We start from the raw sequence: 20,625 nt of genomic DNA, 5'->3' as shown, positions 1-20,625 counted from the left end.
CAATCACCAATATACTCCTTCCTGATCAAAAGACAAAACAACAGATGATTCACTGGTATCGGTTAACTGCTTAGCTCAGAAAGTAAGTCAAACGTGTATTCAGTCAGCAATTCAGTTTCTAGTAACTTCCTCTGGTAGAGCCTTTTGCAGTAAGACCCAAGTAAAACCAGTTTAGTTTCACACCTGTGACAAGGATCTGAAACACGTTTATCACTGAAAGAAGCAAGGGCTTTGCATGACATTTTTAAGCTACCCTTTTAGAAACATTAAGTCATCACAGAACTGAAAGGCAAATTCAAAGAAAGCCAAAAAGATCCTTTTCAAGGAGGTCTGCAGAAGAAAACTGAGAGATGACAGTGAAAAAATCCCAACTGTTTGATATTTCTTTTACTCTTCCCGTTTGTCCCGGCACTTCGCACATGCACGCTGCCTACCAGTGGTACCAGCAGCCCCTCAACGCTGCCCCCTGCACTGCAGGACCTGCACTTCCGCGCAGCGATCTGGGGCCTCGAGGAAAAACACACACACACTTCCATCATGCCATGTTATATTAATTTTTACTTTGCAAAGAATAGTTGGCAAAAAGTCCTTAACTGAAATTTTTGAACAGGAACACGTGCTTTTGAGCATCATAAACAGAAGCCACCTACTTAAAATAAATAAATAAAAGATATCTTCAGAAAACAGAATGTTTTCCCCCCTGACATATCTACTGGGGAAAAAAACAGGTAATTTTTAAAAATACACAAAAGCAACACACTGTAAGGGTATGTGGAATGCAAGAGCTTCATTAAGGTTATCAGATCAAGGACCTTTCCAGCTCCAAAGGAGATACAAATAACAGGAAATAAATAAAACAGATGGTGACACAAACCTGACAGACAAGGGCTAAGAGATAATCACAAAGGAGGAAAGGCTCCAGTTACTAATTAATGAGCCATTAAGAAACTACTGGCAGGGCTCTGCAGCCAGTCAGCCGGGACTTTACCACATAACCTCCCCCTCCAGCTAGCAGCAGAGATCGGCATGACAGCATTTGGGCCAGGAACTGGATCAGAGCTCAGCAGAAAACCCTGTCTGCAGGGCCAGCACCTGGAGTGGGTGGGGGTCTCAGCATCAGTAGCCGGAGGGGCCACGGACTAGGGAGCATGTTTCTGGGGTGCTCAGAAAAGGTGAATTCAGGGCCAACAACTGGTGTCAGACCTCGGGGGAAGGGGCCCCTGCAACTGGAGCAGATGAAGGTCCACTGGGTATGTGGACCCAGTGGCAGCTGCCACTGGGGCAGGATCACAGCCCACAGGGCCCATGTGCCTGGGTGCAGCAGGGAAGCTGCGCAAGGATCGCAGCACCTCAGCTGGAGCGGGGCTGCAGGTCCTGCATGCCTGGGCACCAGCCCCATGCAATGGGGGGATTTATGTTATCCCCCAAACCAGGAGGGCGGAGTGGAAGATCACAGCGTACATGATTTGCTGTGATGCCAAAACAGCACAGAGTAACTGCTCAGAGACAAATTTTGTCTTTAAGCAGCAAAAGTATTTATTTCGTGAAATGCTGGGGAACTAGCCAGTTCACATGGAACAAACTAACTCCAAAGTTTTCAGTGAAAAAGTCAGGTAATTATTTATACAGTTTTCATGAGAGGTTACAACATCTTTACATACAAATTCATTTGATTTTCACATCTAATCATTGTATTCCTAATAGGCGGGGTTTAGGTGGAGCTTGAGGTGGAGTCTTCTAGACATCTTTTGGGAGGATTTTTGGGTGGTCGTTCCATTCTTTGACCTCATTCTTGGGGGTTGCTCAATCTTCTTCCTCACTTAAACCTTTCAACTTTCTTTGTTCACCGATCTCCTGACTCATGGTCTCCTCCTCTCCTTCAGGTGCCCACCTTATCTTTTCTAATTATTCTGAGTACATTCCTTTACTTTAACATCATCAGTGGAAGGGAACAGGCCATGCCATCTCTATCTTACCTCAACACAAACAGAGCATCACCCAGATCATTGTACCAAACTCATCCTGACTAATCTTTTTAAGACCTTGCTCTGTTTCAGCTGCCATACCGGACTAGGCAGTAAGTAGAAGCCCCAAGATCTGGGCAAGGACAGAGGGCAGCGCTGACATTCAAGGGGTCTGCAAGTGTGGGGATGCTTGAGACAAACACGTCCATCTGTTTGCTCCCAAGAATAGAGCTGAACTAGCCAGTGAGTAGGAGCCAGGTATAGCGAGTTGAGAGCTCATGATCCAGCCACAGACAACAGATGGGCAGAAAGCCCACACTGACATTCAAGAGATTGTGAATGTGCATGTGTGCTTGTGGAGAGAGTGAGGGCATGTGTGTTTTCACCAGTGAGCTTCAGTCCTGATCAGCGGGAGAGGAGGAAGAGGACTTGGCAGCCTGCACTTACGTTTCATGTGAGGCCAGGTAGCGCTATACAAGGGCGTTGTTGAGGTGGAAGCCCTTGTGAGAACAGTGTGTTACATGATGTTAAGCATTCTGTACCAAAAAAGCTTGATACAGATCTAGGATAAGATAAGGGCATTACTATTTTAGTATTCTAGCAAAGAACATAAAAAAAAGAAATCTCATTATCACTTCCTTAAATCCTCTCCCCAAAAGCAAACTTTTACATGAGATTTATTTCCTTATAAAGTGTCTTCTTAAAAGCAACTTTAGAAAATACTAAAATCAGAGTATGTTACATGATAGCATGGAACTAAGTCAGCACATCTTAGCTCACAGGCAGTAACAGACTTTAAGAACAATGGGAGGGCAGCAAGTAGGAGAATCACGAAAGATTGTTACTGCTTTCCTTCCAGCTCAATTTTAAACCCTTGGCTTCACTGCAAAGACCGGTGCATAAAATTGGTCTTCTCAGAGTAGGGAAATGTGCATTTGAATCTTTTCAGAAGGAACTGAATCCAGATCTCACATCTCTTGTGTGAGGGCTCTTACTTCTAATTCTACTTATTTTTGTTTCTTATTGTATTGCGTAAAAGGCTGTGGGCATCTTGTTCAGTTTCTGCTCTGCAACGCTATATACAGGCTACCTTCACCCAAGCAGAACCGGCTAAGGCACCACGATGAATTACAGCCTCTCATAAGGCACTTCACTGAAGGAGACTGGGTCAAGAGAGAAGCACATGATCAATCACCATATTTTTGTTTCCTACTGCTTGACATGCAATGTAAGTGTTGTCACCACCTCACCCGAACGTGAGTCCCAGGTAAAGGTACTTGACTGTACATCTGCAGTACTGCAAAGTTTTTTAACAAGCAGCCTGCTGACAGTTGAAACTGAGAGCTTAGATTAAAAAAAATAAAAACAAACCCCAAACAAAAGAAACAACCAAAACCCATGAACTAGGTCAGAAAATAGTTTGCTTTAGCCTCAGTACCTTCACTAGATTCCAAAAGCCCAGTTAAGCTCAACAAGGGTGGAAATATTAGAGCATCAATACAGCAGAAGCACTAGCAGCATCTACTACTTACACCCTATGCCTTGCAACCCTGCCCACAGCAGTCACTTGTGAAAGCAAACTAGAATGCCCAAGGATTCCTAGCTCTGTGCTATTTTATGTGGGAACCACAGTTATTGTGGAATCATGCCATGATTCCCTTTCAGTTAAATTCCTTCCAAGTGACAAAATAGTACACTACCAAAATAGAATTTGGTTTTGTTTTCTTCTTGAAGAAAAGCAAACCTCTGGCAGAGCAAAACTCTTAAGGACTGTGGCAGGATGAGGTACTTAACACTTTCTAAATCCTCAGAAGTTTTAATCCAAATGACCTTTTAGCATTACTATGCTATGTGTGCCTGACACGTGGAAGTTCATTGAAGACTAAAGTAATGTAGTGCACATAAAATGCTCAAGGAAAGGACAGCTGTCAAACAAAATGAACACAATTAAGGGATTTCAGTTCAACAACTTTAAAAACATGGAAAAAATAAAAGAGAAATGAAAAAAATCATGTTGTAAACTTAGGACTGATGTACAAACTACTGCAGAGCTCACACTGTCACCTATTCAAATGTTCCACTGTTCCTCGAAAAATGAAAAGTCACTTATCCACTAATGAAAACAGCAGGCAACTGCTTCCTTCCTGCCATAAAGTAAAGGATGTTTAAACATTCTTTTTGAGCACTCGACACATTGTAACACTCGCACTTACACACTCTAAATGTGTCAGGAATTTTTCAAGGACAGTAACAGTAGGCCAACAGGGTAACCAAAACGTGAAGGAACACTCCAAAACTTGTATCATTTTTAGCAGTTTTATATGGATTTTTTGAATCCAAATTACTCCTGTGCTTCTGTGTAAGAACAAAACATACTAACATCCTGCTTCCACAAGCAATCAACAGCAGATGCACAGGAAAGCGTAAACTCTAATCATGCCGATTCTTCTTTTTCTCCTTTCTATGTATTCACAGCTGCAGCAACACGTTCCAGTTACACTACACCAGTATGAGAAGATATGTGCTCGTTTGTCCTAAACGCAGTGCCTAGCGATTTCTCTGACGACTCTTCCTTGATGCATTTTGCTCAAAAAAGAAAGAAACATCATTACTTGTTTACCTTCTCAGATGCCACTCAGGTTTCTACAGCATCCTGCCACATGTCCCTTTGTTTGCCTCATCGTCTACAAAGTTGTTCCTCATACGGAATCCAGTTGTCACTTTATGGTCCCTCCTTAGCACCCATTCCTACCATAATCTCTGAGGACAGATCTACATAGAGGGCAACAGTGAAGATTTATACAGGAACAAGAATAAGGATTCCTCTTTTTGGCTTTTTTTAATCCCTTTCCTGATGATCTCTAATATTCATATTGATTTTAGGCTACTACTACCAAGCACTGAGGTGGTGTCTTCAAAATACATTCAAAATTTCTTTTCTGCATAATAGGTAATCCTAAGCCCATCCTTTAATACATCAAACTAACACTAAAATTTTTGCCCAATTGCATCCATTCGTATTTGTTGGAACTGAACTCCATCTCGACTTGTAACTAAGAGTCTTTCAGAAAACTGATATTGAATTTTAATTGAAATCTGCATTTTGAAATAGAAATTGAACTGAATTGTAATGCTCAGTCCTTCAGCAGATCTGGCCCTCACTTTTGAAGTGACAACTTTGTGTTTGTTTGGTTTTTTTAATTATTCTTCTTTTCAATTAGATGGTGTATCTTGTGCTGTGGCCCTCCAAGGGGGTTGCCTGTTTCTTGGAAAGTTCTATCCTTCTTACATGTTTTCATCAAGCTTCTTTCACTTTGTAATATTTGATTTTTAAAGCGTGAAGCTACATAAAAGTGAGTTTTGAGAATCTTATTACATCTTCATGGATGTTAGATCTAAATACATTGTACTCACTGTTAGAAAGCAGGTCTTCAGCAGTAGTATATTAAATTAGTATTTTGAGCTGGTCAGTTCCAAGAGAATTTGCTTCTCCTCCATTGGATTCCCACAAATAAATCACTTGTGGTATGCAAAACTGCACATAACCATTTATTATGCAAGTGTTGGCGTTGTGTGTCTATATATGATTCATCACATAAATGTGAAAGCAAACAAGTCTTACAGCCTGGCTGTTTTCCTGCTCCTGCGAGCTCTCTCATTAGCTTTTAACAAATCCACATTACAGTCACCACCCTAGCTAGCAGCTGCGAATACAGCCCTCTTGCTGTCATCTCCTCCTCCTGGCTGGAAGTTTCAGTTCATAAAGGCTTCCCAGTTACCTGCATTCCAGTTACCTTGTTAGTATACTGATTCAATTTGCAACTGCTTTTTAAATAACATAGCAAATATTTGTAAGCCAAAGCTACCTAATATGATGGCACGAGTAACAAAACAACTGCCATCTGAGAGCCAGGAAGGAAGCACTTCGGATCTCAGTTCTAATGGACTTCTACGTTGTTGACACAAACACCTAAGCCTATAAACTCCTAACTGCTTATAAAGCAAACTTCTACAGCCAGTTCCCACAAGGTTGCTACAGCTGTCAGGAGGAACCTGCACTGTAATGAACAGCACCTTGCTGAGGCATCACCAGCTTCCAGGGTCTGCCCCACAGTAAAAAAAAAAAGATAAGACTATACACTGCTGACTGCTGAGGTTTTCAGGCAGAATAAAGGAATTAAAGGTATTCTAGCTCTGCTGCACTCAGTATGGTATGATGTATGAGATTCAGCACACGTAGAAGCCTGAAAACGGATTTTTTGTACTTAAACAGAAACTTAAACCTGAAAGAGATTCACCTTTGACTTTCATTGGTCCTCAAACAAGTATGGCCTTGTCAGCAATGCCATATTTTGCTCCTAATCGAGACATTTTTTAAAGTTCTGCCACCACAAACAGCACATGAAGATTTTAGACCGCTTGTGCAAGCTATGGCATAAGTCAAACACATTTTATATTTGAGTAATGTGACACACAGTTTGCCTGTGTAAACCACAACTCTGTATGAATCACATCACTCCTTTTCCCCACATTACTGTGGTCTTTTTGAAAAGCCTCTGAAAATTTTTAGGTTGTATCTTTACCCCAATTCATAAACATGTATTTCATTCCAGAGTTTTTAAAACTGACAGGCAATGTATCATTTGCTCTACTTGCCCATTTCAGCAAGGATAGGAAACCCTAAAGGAGGAAAAATATGGCACAGACCCTGTTGCTACCATGCCTAGCCATACTCTGGTTTCCAGACGTTCTTGTGAGAATTTAAGGCATATTAGAAAAGAAGTGATAGTTTCTTAACCTGTCAACAGGAGAGAACTCCTATGATGTCTTCACTGTCAGATATGGAAGATTGTGTCTGATGTACTGCCTTTCATAGCTTTTCAACAGGTTGCGAAGTTAAGACAGAACATTTTCTGAGGTATGTGATAGCCTTTCATACCCTTCAGAAGGGTCGACAGTCAGGATTTAGCTTCAGCTGTGCAGTTCTCCTTCTGACTCCCAGGAAGATGTAGTTCCCCTTCTCCCTGACTGGGGAAGCTATCCACTGAAGTACAGCAAAGCTGTATACAAACTAGGAAATTAACAAACAAAAACTATACTTAGTGACAATCATGACTGCATCAGGATATATACATCCAACCCAAACCTTAAAAGCACAGAAATAAAGAGGGGAAAGACTACTGTATTCCACCACACTTTGCTGCTGCCTAGGCACTGCTGATAACACACTCAGAAAAGGCTTTCACTTCCACTTTTGATGGGGAAAAAAAACCAGACCTCCTGTGCTTTAATAAGAGCTACAAAAGAAAGTTCAGCACTTACTTTCACACATCCCATGCATGTTAACTTATATTGCCTTAACACCAGAAAAGAGTTTACTCGATTGTGTTTGAGTGCAAATCTAAGGGTGACAGGCTGCTGCCTTATCTTTTAGAAATGGCAGTGAAAGCCTCTGGAGTGTGCTACCAACCAGCGCTGCAGGCAGTGTGAAAGCGGAAACAAACAGAGAAGTCCTTCCCTCTAACTTTGTATTTCTATACTTCAGAGTGGGTGGATGGAGGGAGTGTAACCCAATGCAATCTTAAACAACACTAAATATAGCTCTGTCTGTTAATACTCGTTAGGTAAAATACCTGTTAGATTCATCAAAATACTTGGGTGTGCAGAAGGGATTGCTAAATTAAGACGAGCACTACCCAAAGTTTCCACAGTACTGTAACATCCTGACTAGTCTGGAGCCGTAACCCACTACTCAGATCAGCTGGTAACTTGCCATAATGTGGTTTACTATGCCAGGCAGACATTTAACTTTCAGGAAAAAAATCACCATGTGCTGAAATTATTCATGTCTGATTTCTGGCTAAAGACTGTGCGTGCTCAAAATCCAATTAGTATCAGAGGCTGGAAGAGATTTGGCTACAGTCTGTGACCTCTAGTAGGAGCTAACAAACAATTTGGAGGGACTGAGGAGAAAGGAAAATAAATTATTTCGTTTAGAGCTGCACCTAGTATTTTAGAATTCCTTCTGTAAGGAAGACCAATTCTCAGGAAGTAATGTTTGAATTCGTCACAATGTGCAATTAATTTAGAGAAAGAACAAACTCAACTCAGATCAAATATTCATCTGTGAACTTAGGTAAATCAGATATTCTTCCCAGACAGGAATCACTCTTTGTTCTCACAACCACTAAAAACACAACTAGGCTTCTATTCTCCATTTTAGCATGTGACCATCTTCAAGAAACACTTTACCAAAGCACATTTTCCAACTTCAGAAATTATTTTAAAGGGGTTTTCAGCTCAAATGTTTACAGTGATTTTGACATTGAGTAGGAGTTGTCTGAAGTAACACCTCAGAGAAGGGTTTTCTGAGAAAAGCAGACTATCAGCCCTTCAGCTGGAAGGAGGTTTCAACACACCTGGTACCTCACATGGCATTCTCTAGGTTGAGACTAGAAACTGAAGAATTAAGAACCTTTCTGGAATGTTACACATCTGTGATGATAATTCCCTTTCAACACAAGATAATTGTGTTGAAATTGTGCAATTGCCAACTTGGCTTCCAAGAAACACTAGCCTCGAAATCTCTGATCAAGCACATTGTAAAAATCCTCCAGTGTCCTTTACTTCACAACTTTCCTCTAGCAGGCCTCCTTTCGCAGTTCTAAAAATCCCAGCCCCATGACAGACATAACTGTTCTGGTAATTATATTGCAAATTATTTCCTGCTCAGAATCAGACACTATTTTTTTAATCTCTTTTATACCTGCTATATAGATTAAATTGGGTATGCACTTAGGGCAGTCAGCGTTTCATTATGTAGTATGTGCATGCTCAGGGTTCCAAGGCAGCTCAATTACTCTGAACGGGGCCTGAGGGATTCTTAAATGAACTATAGGTTTCACTTTTGAGAAGCTGCTTCTCACATTTTTTTTCCCCCCAGACTTCAGTAATGCATCAACATGCTTCCAGCCTCACCTGTGACATCCTAAGGCAGCTGCTTTAAGCTGGGTTCTTTTATATATATGTTTATTTTGGTGATTTGTTTGACACCATTTTCTTCCTGATGCAATAACCCTGAGAAAACAAGCCTCTACCCATGCAACCATGACTATTTTTTCTGTGCATTTAAGAGGGGGTTTTGTACTTCTAAAAGAATCATCTGCTAGAAATGAAGGTGCAATACTAATGGCTCATAGCATTAATTGCCCTCTCCCTGCCTTCCCACCTCACCTTTCCAAGCAATTCTGATCTGTTCTCAGCAGAAAGGGGGCTGATCTAAACTGGTGACAAGACACCTCAAATTCTTTAAAAACTAAACACATACACATAGAAGAACCTAACAATTTTGTTTAGCTACATTAGGCAAATTTTAATGAAGGAGAGATTTCATTCTTATTTGTTTTCAAATAAAGATGTGACAACAGTTAAGACGACAGAGGATTACTAAGGGTATAGTTAAGATTCTCCACCTAAAGCCTTACTTTTACATGTCGGAGTAGTGGATACCAGGCACAAGAATACTGTGCAAACAAGGACAGGCACTTACTCCTTCACTTGAACAGGATGACTTAGTACAGTGAATACTTATGTAGAAGTCACAGAAGTAAATAGACTATTGAAATAGTTTCTGGTGCACTAGAATTTAAGTTACCTCTAGGACTCTTCACAACTGTACCTTCAGCAGATCAAGAATACGAGAACAGAGATCCTGAAGTTTTGAACAAATGCTCTAATAACAAACTTTACTTTCTGTTGCCACTTTCAATACTTATTTCTTTATGGAATGACCTGTACAGATATCTGATTTTCTCAAGCTCTTCTTTTTTTTAAGTCTGCAGCATTCCTATATGATTGTGCAACCTGAAGCAACTCTCTGATAAACTTGGGAAAAAACACAGAGTTAAGAAAATGTATTGGGCTGGACTGTTGTGCAGAAAATACTCTTAAGACTTCCCAGGAAAAGCAGAAATGGCTTTCTAGAGACAAAAAATACTTCTCCCTGTTTCTAAGGTGGTAGTAGCATGGCTAAACCAACGGAAAGACTCTTCATTGCAAGAAAAGCAAAGGCAAAAACATTTTTACCTTAGTACAAGCAGTAGTAACTACCTTCTCTGCACTGCTAATTGCACAGCAACTAGAACTGCTGACGCTGGAAAATACAGTGGTACAGTTGCTGATTTTACACAGTACTTTGTTAGAAATTCAGCTAATCCACAGATTAACACGCAAGCCACAATAAAGGCAGAATCAAAATTCTTGGAGCTCTACCAAGGTTAGATTAAGTAACCATATCATTCTCTATATCCAACAAAAAGCATGCTCTTCAGCGGTAAAAGTAAAATCTTGACTGAGAAAGCCAGAGCAAATACAAGTGTAGGAGGTTTATTTGCTCACAGTTGCACTTCCATCTTAGCCACATCCTTACATCAGAGAAGGAGAACCTACACAGCTTTCCACCTTCACAAGTTTTGGGGTTTTGCCTACTCATTTCCTAACATAAGCATCTCTGGAGTTAGATGAACATTTGCTCTTAATTCCAGCAAGCTTAGCAGAGGCTGACTTATCTTCCACAAAAGCATTAGCTTTATTTCCTATGGCTTCTGAGACGAAGACCTCATTCAAGGTGTTAAGGCTTCCTGCTGCCCCTTCAGCAGCTGGATGGTCCTTGTAAGGGAGAGCATATAACCAAAAGATTGCAAGTACCACCTGCAAAGGATGTAACATACTTTTTCCTCAGGAAAAACATGCAGCCTTCTTACAAACTCCTGCAAGTTTTCTGCAGAGAGAGAAATACTTCGATCCCCTGGGTGCAGAGGGTTAACCACTTCACACTAATTCTGATCTTACAAAATGAATAATCCAGAGCCATCAGATACTAGACTAGCAAGTGTCAGGCTGCCTTCCAAGGAAAACGATATGGAGGAAGGAAGTACTCCTCGGCCACTTCTGCCAGTACACCACGGGACTTGGTTTACTTTGTGTGAGCACGCACTGTTTCTGCCTGGTTACAAATGAGACAAATACGTATCATGTCCAATATTTCTGCTACTTATTTCTATTCCTCAAAGAACAGCTATCTCCAACTGGACTCCCTCGCATCCTCTGCAATCTCTGAAAATACTCTCTGTATCCAGCGAGGGAGAACAACATTGAGAAGCATAACTTCAGAAGAATTAAATTTGATTTACACGAGACTTCCATTCAACTGCCTTGAGGGGAACTTTGTATATTTATCAGGCAAAGGCTGGTTTCACTACAGGCTGGTTTTCTATCACTTCTAAAAGAGAAGGAATAAGGCACTGGCCTTGAAAGCCAAGCAAATATTCCCCTAGCATAGCTGTTCTGAGAAAGCTCCATATCCAGGAAAAAAATATATTTAGCAGCTGCTTCTTTATCTAGTCAAAGAACTTTTCTCTGGGGAAGAGATGGTCAGTGTCTTATTTATACCATCTGGAGACACTGAGCCCAGACTCAGAACAAAGATGTGGTCCTCTGGAGGCCTAATCATAAACGGACATAAGGGAGTGAGACTTTCATTTGCTTCTGTGTGCCATCACTTAAAATGAAGGGGGTACAAAAATTGGTATAATCAGAAAGAGTGAATCTCAGTGCAACATGTTAGATATCCTCCTCCTTTGACTAAGCACAACTTCTTGTATCAGGAATTATAAGAAAATATAAACAGGAATAAAGTATTTTACAATGTAGGTGTCCATATCAGGTGATGAAGTCAAGAAACATGTAAAGTTATTTGATTCTCAAAGTTTGTAGCTTACTTTTTTGGGGCTTGAGAATTTCTGTGTCTTAGTGACTGTCAAAGGCATGAAGCAAATTAGTTAAGACAAGGTTTTCTTGAGCTTAGCCTCATTTTGTAATTCTCTAGCATGACTATCTTCCCCCCTCCCCCCCCTTAGAGTCTATAGATGATTATAAAATTACATAGTTTGAATTTGAGAGATGACTGGGGCATTGAAATATTCAATTACACACAAAGCCTGTAATATATTTTTGCTCGTACATAGTTATGTATCTGTGACTGCATATACATACAAATAAGCACTTTATACACAAAAAACAGTATACTGCCTGATGTGTGTTTCTTCTAGCCTGCAAGACAAATATTACTGATCATAGCTGAAAAGGTTACCTGGATCTGGGCTCTGTTTCCAGCTGTTATATTAGATATTGTCCAGCACGCTTCCTTTTTGATAGATTCTTTTGGGCTGCTTAGCAAGTGCAGTAAACTCTGCAGGGCTGAACAATTCAGAATTACCTGAATACCAAAGAAAAACAAAACAAACCAAACCACATCTTAGAGGTAATTTAGGATAAAGAATCACAGGAACAAGGAATAAGTTGTCTTCAAAACTGTAAAAGCATACCCCATCAGACGACCCCAGAAAGTTAAAAAAAAAAAAAAAAACAACAAAAAAAAAACCCACAAAACAACTAACAAACAAAATGAAAAACCAGCAAGAACTAAGAAGCAAATGTTGGCAGGAAAGCTACGAGCAAAACAGCTTAGTAACTCAGGTAAGACATCATGCCTTCATTATGATTTCAGTGTGACCTGAACACAAGAAGATACTAAGCCCTTTATACCCGAAGAAAAATAAGATTACAGAAAACAAGACAACAGAAAAATGCTGTCTTTTTGAACAACTGGATCTCCAGCTACTTCTGTTTTCCACATCAGCTGGCACAGTGGGGCAGACTGTTGCCAGTGCTGGGTCCATTGACATCATAAATGGGCAATTCTTAACTAAAAAATTGTCCAGAATTGTCAAAAATTGCAATTTCACAGAGCAGAAGAGTTGCAGGCAAGTCTGCATTTCCAAAATCAAAATTTTGAGTGCCCAAAGTACAAGAGAACATACCCCAGAACAGGGATGTTAGAAGACAGAATCCTCGATTAGGTCATGTGACAGTGAAGGGCTTTTTGCCCCTCTAAAAGGGCATAACAAGATTCAATGACTGAAAGATTAATTTTTTTTTTTAATTATTAAATTCCAGCTTCTTGCAAGTTAAAAAATTGGAAAAGCCTGCCAAGAAGCACTGTAGTTTTGCTTTGCATGGCAAAAGCAGACAGCTTAGAACAGCGTGGTGCAGAATGAGAAATTCTTCAACATGTCAGTGGAGGTCAAAAGGATGGCAGATTCAAGCTAAATTATAGTGATGACTTCTGATCATGGAATCTCTGGACTGAATCCCCTTGCTCATATCCACCACCATTTCCCCCCCACCCCCATATTCCTTAAACCTTTCTACTCCACATTAAGATTAAAAAAAGCAAATACTATAGTTTAGCATTGTATTGGGTATCTGCTTCAAGTATTTTTTCTTCATGCATATCATCTAAGGTTTTGGCCATCTCCAAGCACTGGCAATTATTAATAGTTACAAATGAGATCTAAAGTAAAAGCAGGTTTGTGCTCTGAGGCTACACAGAGAAGTTTTCAGGCAACAGTCTTGCATTCATATTCAAAAATGTTTCAACTACGAAAGCTGGACTACTACTATCACTAAACTACAGAATTCCAGAAGATATATTTATCCAAACCAAAAAACAAGCATTGAAAGAAGCCTCAAGATTAGGAGCCTAGATTTTAACTTTACATGGAAGGCGTAATTAACACTTTTAATGAGGAATCATAAGCTTTGTGTCTCTACACCTCACTGAAGGCATCCTTCTCCACACTCTTCACGCTGTCTCACACCCCTAGCTGCTACCACTGCCTCCTGGATGTCCATTTCACTGCCTCCACTGCACACACCTCCCCATTCACAGCTGCTACCACTTTTTGATCCCGTTTCTGCCATCAGTTTACTAAAATAACAGCCCACCACAGCAAGCCTCTTTGAGCCTGTCACTTCAATCCAATTTGGCTGTGCGTGTCAGGCAGCTCTGCACCACACAGGCATGCTTTTTAGTTTGTGATCTAAGATGAAGGCCAAGAGTCAGTAGAGTTTCAAGAGCATTAGCCTACTCTGTACTCTTCCTCTTACCAACTGAGCCTCACAAAAGGGTGTCAGAATGCACAAAGGGGGAAAAAGCGTTTAACATGAGGTACAACAGCAGAAGACCGTAACTGGAGCTTCTGCTCTACATGTAAAAAGAGATTGCCACCAGCCAGTGGATCACAGGTAGTGTATATGCAAGGCATGGACTCTCTGCTCCCACAGATGTTAAAAACTGGTGGGAGCTGCTGCCTCTCGCAAAACCTACCAAGCAGCAAGGTGACAACCTAGGGCCCCTGAAGCATCATCTTTCCTGGCTCCCAGTTTAATTTCAATACAGCAGTGAGAATCACTGCCTCCTGCCAACACTTCTCCAAACATGTGCCCAACACAACTTCATACCATCTGAAATCTGACCAGACACTCATTTTTGGTATATTACTCATAGACTGTCAACACCATCAAATGTGATTAGCCTTCAATGGCCCTATCATACAAATCATTCAGCATAAAATTCACCTAAGAGGCAGGCTTGCTTTAAATAAACCAGAAAAAAAAAAAAAAAACCAAACCCTCAAAGGGTACTGCATAGCTATATATAAATCCCAGACGTAGCTGTGTAAGAGCCACCAGCAGTTCAGGACTGAACAAAAACTATGAAAAGCATCACATGTTTTAAGGCAGTTAGTGTCATCAATCCTCCACTTTCGAACTTCAAAAGAAACAAGAGGAGTGCTTGTGAGTAAGTTATCAGAACTGACAGGAAGATGAACTCCAGTAGGACGTGTGAGAAAGTGCATCCATACCTGGGTCTGGATATCATCTCCTGTGACAATGTTCCCAACAGCTCGTAAGGCAGGAGATACAACTTTGTAGTCATTGTGCCTGAAATTACCAAAGAAAAATTTGTGTTAACCATCCTGAAGCATTTCCATCTTTACATCCTCAAGGAAAGAACATCCATCAGCCAGTGCAAAACTTCCCTGCTAAACCTGACTTAATTCTCACTATCTGAATCAGAACACTCTGATTTTGAACTAAAGGTAAGTCTTTCTAGGGTTTCTAAATATTCAGACCTTCAGCTATCATGGAGCAGCATAAAAATAAAATATGAAATCAAAAGAATACAAGTACTTCAGAGTATAGGCATCCTTGGGAGGGAAAAGTTATCAGCTTTAACTACAAAACACACATAGGTAGCGTGCACAAAGGCAGAGAATGAGACAGACAGAGGAACACGGATAGAAGCTGTGTGTTTAACCCATGCAGCTGTTTGAGCATCTTCTGTCATCATATGCATCCTCCCATCATCGTTAATCCAGGACTGGAATAGGAAGGGTGTAGTAAGGATTTTTTTTCTCAAATTAAAACACTTCTTCAAAAAAGGTACCTTAGGTAATACATTCTATTCATTAATTGAGCATCAGTTTCGCTTTAATCTGAAAAGCCTCAATAGTCTTTTATTTACATCATTGAAAATCCTTATTTCTTGTTCTTAAGTAACTGAGTGTTCCATGTCCTTCCCTTAGACCTGGAGAAATGGCTCTGAACAAGGCCGGTCTCCCTGACCCCAACTCCCACAGCTACACTTTACTGACCAAAGTGTGAGTATATTTTTGCAGTAAGATTTAAGAAATTATTTACCTTTCAAGTCCCTGGTACTGTCAATTCTAGTAAATTTTACTATTTCTTACATTTCTATCTTCGATATCCTTCAGCAATGCCATTGGTAGGCAGTTATAACATGGCACAGAGAAAATTCCAGTATATGTTACGAGTTTTACAAAAATGCAGCTGTTAGGTGCAGGATAAAAAAAATCTCTTTAAGAGAGCAAAACTAGTAGAAGGAAAGTTCCATTGTTTCTGTTAGTCATGACAAACAGAGAAGACTGAATATAGTCAAGTAAAATTAAAACTCAAATTTCGCTTTTGGAAATTACTACATTTCAAGACAGATCTAATTAAACTTCCTATTGCTGGAACTTTGATTTTAGGGACAAGAGTGGATAGTACATTTTCTCAGTAGAAATTTCTTACATCAGCAATTCCACAAGTCTTCTGCAGACTCCTGCATCAATCACAGCCTGGATTTTATCATTGGGGCCATCAGACAAATAGGACAAAGCCCAGCAGGCATCAGCTAATACATCCGTATCATTGACAAAGAGCAGCCAGGAGAGCACACTAAGACAAGGTGAAACCTGTAAGACATTAAGAGGAGATACACACATTGTGCAATTAGAAGGGCCAGAAGTTCTATTAACATGTCAGTTAATGTTGTATGTGACATTACAGTCCTAGGCACCAGCACCTCACGGTTCAATACTCAAAAAATGTCAGACCTAGGCAGCACTTCCGTGCAGGACCGAGCTACGACTGCAGCTACGCAAGTCAGAAACACAACCACCATACTCTGCTGACATGTTAGCTACCAGCAAGTACCACAGAAAAGCACTATGAGAATTCCTCAGCCTCTACATACAATGTCTGGCAACTTCAACCCAGACTTGTCTGCTAAGATGCGCCATACTTCACACTACAGCAACCAAGATGTAGAGTTTTGTTCTGCTGTGGGATGGTCATCTCTAGTAGAGGACAAGTATCAAAAAGCTAGGAGGTAGCTGTATTAAAACAGTGGTTGTGAATGTCTGCCCAAAAGACTGAATACATCCACCAATTTCACCTGTAAGAAGCCCACACATTGTTTCAGAAAAATTCTGAAATATTTCTTCTATTTAAGTTTCACTACCCTTATTGCTTATTTGACTACCACCTCAGAATGAATTTCCTTTCAAAAAATCTCTTACCTTGGCAAAATCTGGGGGAGGATTTTTCCCTCTGCAGAGGTTGGATAGAGCCCATACAGCATTTCGGGTCATAGTGAGACGGTTCTGTTTTGAAAGCAATCTAAAACAAACCAACAAAAAATTCCAGCCTTTGATTTTTAAAAAGTTAAAAGCCAAGCAACCTTGTAGAGTCAACTGCATGAATCATTAAAATAAACTCAGGCCTACATTTAAACATACACCAGGGCAAAACATGCTAGGTTTATTTTTTAAAAAATACACCCTGAGGAAAATCATGCTTGATGGCTGGATACTAACACACATGCCAGACACATTAGTCCCAGTATCCCAACAAGAACTATAACCATTACACTGAAAGCATGTTCATTTAAATTGCTTAGATACTGATGTGGCAGATTAACAGTCAAAGGTGCAGGAACTGTGACAAAATTACTCTAAGTAGAAGGACGTGCAGGTATTTTAGGAGAATACTTGCTTCGCTGCGCTGCATTTTTATGTCAGTCTTAGACTATTAGCCCCACTTGTACACTTCTAGACTCTGGTATGTTAACTAGGAGAACAAAACATCCTCAGAAAACAGGAATGATCAGGTTTAGGGTTTCCCAGACAGGCAAGACAGCCACCTCTCTCCCAGCAAGTGCTGTTGACAGACCTCCTGTGCACACTGGCTCCAGCCCCTGGATATGAGAGCCTTGCCCACTGCGTTCTTGTTAGAATGGAATTCCAGACCACCCCAAACCAGTCTCTTCCCACAGTTGCTAATGGGAGGCATCCACACACCAACTGCAGGATCCACCTTCTACTCCGTAAGGCACAGGGAGCCCCCAGTGAACTGTAATACCGACAAGGCACCTTCCTGACAACCGAGAGGTGACTAGCCATGGTGCTCTTCGGCCTAAAAGGAATGAAGTATAGTGCGACCTAGTTTTTTCCACAACTGTTAACAACTCAGTTTCTTTTTCTTACAGCCATCCTACACTGTACCAATGTCTTTATGAGAGTGCTGGAGAACTCCACTGCTGCAAACAGTTTGCAAAGGACAGAGACTGAGTAATCCCAATTTGGACGTGACAACACAAGATGGTGTCACTGTTCCAGCAATCATAATAAGGTCCTCCAGCAGGGGACTGTTAAGATAATTAGCAGACTTAAGAAATAACACACAGCAATAGGGCTAGAGACCTGGATTTGCTCAGCCTTAGTAGGAGCCTTTGTAAGGGGACATAAAACTGCTGTCTACATCAGATGAACAGGTGGATACAGAAATACAGAAAAGAGGAAGCCAGATCCTCCTCAAGGGTGCACAGCGACAGGAAAGAGGCAACTGTCACAAGATAAAACCCAGAACATTGGGTTTTACCATGCCATGGTCAAATACTGCAACAGGTTGCCCCAGGTGGCTATGAAATCTACCTCTGATGTTCCAAATTTGACTGGTTAAGCAGTTGAGCAATCTAATCTGATCTCACCTGCTATGAAGAAAGGCTTTGACTAGGTGACCTCCAGAGGTTCCTCTCAACTTATTCTATGACTCTGTAATAAGCTCAGGCATCCACCCACTCTGCAGAGTAAAATAGTTCCAGCTTAGCTGCTCCTAAAACATGTTTCCATTTTAGCTCCATTACAAAAGTGGTTCAGGAGCCCCCATTAAAAAGTCTCATTATTTCACAATTAAAAAACAATAAAAATCATTATTCTTCTTCAAGGGAAAACACAAACTTCAGTCTTATCAGAAAACACGAGCAAAATTCTGGAAAACATATTAAAAAAGACTTACTGCAATAAAGGGGGCAGGATATTACAGTCCAATACATAGTCTCTGCACATAGTGCTGTCTCCAGCAATGTTGCCAAGGGCCCATACTGCCTGCAATGAAAAAAAGAAAAACAGTAATTGCTTTTATTCTCACAATTCTACCAATTTAGCGTATGTATTAGAGTGGGAAATACTCTGTTCTCACTGTTAGATCCTGGACAATGTACCGAAGGGGAATGTATACTGGTTGAGTATTACATATGTACACCCAAGCTCATTATATGACTCAGGAGTATTTACACAGATCTAAGAGGAATACCAAAACAGCCAACACTTATGTCTCCAAAGACTTTGCAGGCAGACATAACCTTGCTCTGTCCACAATATAAGAGATGAGCTTATCTCCTCAGGCTTAGTAACATACTAATTCCACACTCCTCCTGGTTCAGAGCTGGTTCAAGCCCAGACATTCATAGCACAGGTCAAGCAAGTTTCTATCTACCCAAAAATGTTTGTGTGGAACAGCCCATATTAGTATTTCCTAAGAAGCCATAAAAGCATGCGTTGTTTACACAGTCATATTAAGAATGCTGACACCAACCAAGATGAAAATGAGAATCTATATGCACAATAAACCAATATGTGGGATCAAAGAGTTCGGATGGGCATTGGCATATATCCTTTAAGAGAAAACTACACAAGACAGAATCAGCGTTGCCTATTAAGACATATGCATGCCAAAATGCAAGGACAGGTATTTTCTCCCTTTTACATCAGTATTAATGTAACCCTTCACTTTGAGAAGAAAAGATCTAAAATACCAGAAGATAATTAAAGAAGCATGAAATCTATCTTCTGTAGTATTATGAGAATAAAAGATTTAATTGCTTTTTATTCATACATTTGGGTCAAGTGGTGGTTTTGATATCACTGTCCACTAATATGAGAGCTGTAACTGAAAAATAGTAGTAGTCTATACGAAGTATAAAAAATATTTTATGAATTCCATTTGATTTACAGACAATATTTTGTCACACAAGAAACTGTATGAAACTCACACTTGCCATTTATTTCAAGTCAGCAGAGGTCTGTCAAATCAAATAGATACAGGTATCTGCTTATTTGGGAAGACCCATACAACATCTACACAACCACTGGAAATACTTCCAGTACTGCACAGAGAAGATAAAAAGGATTGCTTTTGTCATGACAGCAGCTGAATGTCCTCCCCAAATTTCTCTTCAATCGAAGACTATGTATTACTTGCAGAAAAATGTGTTACAGTGCATAACTATTTCTCCAACAGAACATATGTAAGTTCCCTCACACAAAGTAAGTACATTTTTCTCTCCATATCTCTACTTGAAATAAATTACTCCTCTAAAGAAATTGACAGCGTAAGCCACATTTGTTACCTCAAAGTAATTCTCAGATAATCTGAAAGAAACTTATTTATTCATTATCCATGTCAATTGATTTGTTGCACAAGCTTTCTACTGTAACACATTTCTAAATGGTGGCAAAAAGATGCTACCTTAAAAAAAAATAAATAAAAAAATAAAAAAATAAAAAAAAAAGACTCCAACCACTCTAGAGGCCCAAAACCACTAGAAAATTCTGCAAGTGTAATACAGGTAGAAGCAGATGTATATAAAAAAAAATGTAAACATAGATGCCAGCTAGATACCAAATAAAAAGATAGCTCCTCTGTACCAGTATTACCAGTAACACCATAGATAGATCAGAAGTCCCAACACTGCAAGTTGTTCAGAGACTAGGAGACTATTCTGGGGAAGGATTAGTTTGTTTTGCTCTTCTATTGTTTTCCAGGCTTCTGCTGTCAGCCACTGTCAGACAGGGCACGAGGCTATACTGACCTTCGCTGTGAAACAGCACAGCCTTACTACACAATGTCCTCCCAAAACTTATCTGCACCATGAAAATCTGTAATTCTTAGTATTTTACAACTGTTGTGACAACAGTTTATCTGACACAGAAGCATGATGTCGAGTCTGGAAGCCTCATGGACTCAAGACAGAAGGCAGCTACTGGAAAAATTTAGCTTAAGAGATAGAACACCACCTCCTGCAAGATGTCATTCATATCAGAACTGGAAGAAGCCATGCCTGTGGCTCCCA

General features: G+C 40.2%; 1 protein-coding gene across 1 annotated transcript in view; it reads right to left on the bottom strand.

Annotated features, from left to right (window-relative positions):
* The window catches only part of KPNA1 (karyopherin subunit alpha 1), a 54,467-nt gene that overhangs the window by 5,900 nt on the left and 27,942 nt on the right, over positions 1-20,625 (bottom strand). Inside the window, exons 7-11 of the mRNA XM_055712221.1 lie at positions 18,510-18,598; positions 16,733-16,832; positions 15,963-16,126; positions 14,732-14,810; positions 12,115-12,240 (exon numbers count right to left, since the gene is read on the bottom strand). Coding sequence (XP_055568196.1) covers positions 12,115-12,240; positions 14,732-14,810; positions 15,963-16,126; positions 16,733-16,832; positions 18,510-18,598 — 558 coding nt within the window. The remainder of the gene's footprint in view (positions 1-12,114; positions 12,241-14,731; positions 14,811-15,962; positions 16,127-16,732; positions 16,833-18,509; positions 18,599-20,625) is intronic.

Source organism: Falco cherrug, chromosome 5 (genome assembly GCF_023634085.1).
Source record: "Falco cherrug isolate bFalChe1 chromosome 5, bFalChe1.pri, whole genome shotgun sequence".
In the NCBI taxonomy this organism is placed as follows: Eukaryota; Metazoa; Chordata; class Aves; order Falconiformes; family Falconidae; genus Falco; species Falco cherrug.
The sequence above is the reverse complement of the archived record's forward strand: the minus strand, read 5'-3'. Positions and strand labels throughout refer to the sequence as shown.